At 43.5% G+C, this 2,606-nt stretch overlaps 2 protein-coding genes across 2 annotated transcripts; both read left to right on the top strand.

The window, feature by feature from the left end:
- The first annotated feature begins 678 nt into the window (after positions 1–678).
- LOC110265081 (uncharacterized) lies at positions 679–1,149 on the top strand. The gene has a single exon (XM_021107844.1). The coding sequence runs from the start codon at positions 679–681 to the stop codon at positions 1,147–1,149; it is 471 nt and encodes a 156-aa protein (XP_020963503.1).
- A 276-nt stretch (positions 1,150–1,425) lies between these two features.
- On the top strand, positions 1,426–2,196 carry LOC110265080 (uncharacterized). The gene is made up of 2 exons (XM_021107843.1): positions 1,426–1,759; positions 1,958–2,196. The coding sequence occupies exons 1-2, from the start codon at positions 1,426–1,428 to the stop codon at positions 2,194–2,196; spliced, it is 573 nt and encodes a 190-aa protein (XP_020963502.1).
- Positions 2,197–2,606: the final 410 nt, after the last annotated feature.

Here is a 2,606-nt window from a genome sequence, read left to right as displayed (position 1 = left end):
TTCTGAGCGTTGCGCTTTTTGTTTTCACGGTTTTGTTTTACCTGTTTTTCAAGGCTTCTCGTATATTACTCTCTTTCCAATACTATCATGTATATATTTTATGATTAGAGGTTGTAATACCACACCACCTCTGGTTTATGGCTTAAGCATAAAACTTTGTGTGGTAGGGTGTTACATTATGGTATTAGAGCAGTTCGTTCCTATAGAGCCTGAGGGACGGACTGACTGTGCTTCTGTGCATTCTCTGTATATGTGTCTATGTGCTATTAGGATATCTAACTGATATATATGGCATAAACGTTCATGAGCATGCATTTGGGACTTAAAGCACTAGACTTGCGATATTGAGACTGATCAACTTGATATCACTTGTTTGGTGTGTATAAGAACCAGATGTTGACTCGTGGATGCAGTCGCGGGCGCAGCAGAGGTAGAATAGGCAATGCTAATCCTGGCTCGACAGGGAATGATCCTGTAGACTTCATGGCTGCCATGGGAAACATGGCTGCGGCTATGCAAGTGACAGCCAAAGCTCTGGGGAACCAGATCAACAATGGTAATCACGGAAATAATAATGGTGAAGATGGTCCTATGACACTTGCCACATTCCTGAAGGTTCACCCTCCGACCTTCTAGGGAATCTCAAATCCCACTGAGGCGGATAACTGGGTTCAGGCTATGGTGAGGGCATTGCAAGCTCAACAGGTTTCTGAGGAGCAGTGGGTTGAATTTGGAACTTATCAGTTACAAGGCGAGGCTCAGTACTGGTGGCAGGGAACACGGCAAATCCTGCATCCAGATGGTGTCGTGATTTCTTGGGAAGTGTTCCAAACCAAGTTCTATAAAAAGTATTTTTCCAATTCAGTCAGAAACACCAAGAAACTTGAGTTGATGCAACTGAAGCAAGGTCAGATGACTATTACTGAGTATACCAACAAGTTCGAAGAGCTATGCCAATTTTCTCGCATTTGTCAAGGCGCTCCAAAGGATTTTGCTGAGTGGAAGTCCATCAAGTATGAGGGAGGTCTTTGGAGTAAAATTCTGAGCTCCGTTGCACCAATGGAGATCAGAGTGTTCTCTAAACTTGTAAATAAGAGTAGGGTGGCTAAGAAATGTGTGAGGAAGGCAGTAGCAGAAATGGGAGCTTGAAGATGCCTTTCCAGAGGACTCAGGGGAGGAACCTGGCACTGAGGGGCAGGAACTTCAAGCGTGGAGGCTTTGCCCCTCAAAAAAATCAGGGGAAAAGGCCACTTCAGGAGGCTGACTCACAATAATAATCTGGGCAGAAGATTTGGGAAACAGCCACAGCAGGATTTGAGCTGCCATAGGTGCGGAAAGTATCATCCTGGATCCCCGTATAGGTCAGGATTTGGGGTATGCTACTTTTGTGGACAGCCCGGACACCTGGCTGGGAGCTGTCCAGAGATGAAGAAGTATGAGACTCGTAGAGCACATCAGCCAGGAAGAGTGTATACTACTTCTGCAGCAGGTGCTGAGGGATCAGAGACACTGATTAGAGGTAATTGTGAGATAGCCGGTAAAGTTTTAAGTGCTTTGTTTGATTTTGGAGTAACACATTCATTCGTTGTATTTGAAAAGGCTGATGAACTAGGAATGAAAATAGTGGTCTTAGGTTATGATTTAAAGGTGTATAATACTACCCATGAGGCTATGGTGACTAGGTTAGGATGTCCACAAGTACCGTTTCGAGTACAACAACGTGAATTCATGCATGACCTGATTTGTCTGCCGATGACTGGTCTTGATCTCATTCTAGGGTTAGATTGATTATCTAAGAACCATGTTCTACTCCACTGTTCTGAGAAATCAGTGTGCTTTATGCCAGAGGACACGGAAGGGCTGGTTGTGGCAAATAGCTATTACTTGAACTCTATGATAGTCAATTATTCTGGGAGTGAATGTCAGGATTTTATGCTATTAACTGTGGGTGTTTTAGGTGATGATCAAAGCTTAGAACAGATTCCGATTGTATGTGAGTTCCTGGAGGTGTTTCTGGATGATATTGATGAATTTTTGCCTAATCGGGAGGTTGAATTCGCCATTAAGTTGGTGTCGGGAGCTGGTTCGATCTCGAGTGCTCCTTATAGGATGTCACCGTTAGAGATGGCCGAGCTTAAGGATCAATTGGAAGATTTATTGGAAAAACACTTTATTCGGCCGAGTGTTTCTCCGTAGGGAGCGCCAGTGCTACTGGTAAAGAAAAAAGACGGAAGTATGCGCCTGTGTGTCGATTATCGGCAGCTGAATAAGGTTACTGTGAAGAATAAATATCCGTTGCCAAGAATTGATGACCTAATGGACCAGTTACAAGGAGCCGGTGTGTTTTCTAAGATTGATTTACGATCTGGATACCACCAGATAAAGGTTAGAGATAAGGATATTCCCAAAACTGCTTTTAAGACACGCTATGGTCATTATGAGTACACAGTGATGTCCTTCGGGTTGACTAATGCTCCGGCAACATTCATGGATTACATGAATAGAATTTTCCATCTGTATCTGGATAAGTTTGTTTTCGTATTCATCGATGACATTCTTATTTACTCCAAGACAGAGCAAGAGCATGAGGGTCATTTGCGGATTGT

This window comes from Arachis ipaensis, chromosome B7 (genome assembly GCF_059453495.1).
Source record: "Arachis ipaensis isolate K30076 ecotype BB chromosome B7, ASM5945349v1, whole genome shotgun sequence".
Classification (NCBI taxonomy): Eukaryota; Viridiplantae; Streptophyta; class Magnoliopsida; order Fabales; family Fabaceae; genus Arachis; species Arachis ipaensis.
This window is presented reverse-complemented; position numbering and strand designations above follow the sequence as displayed.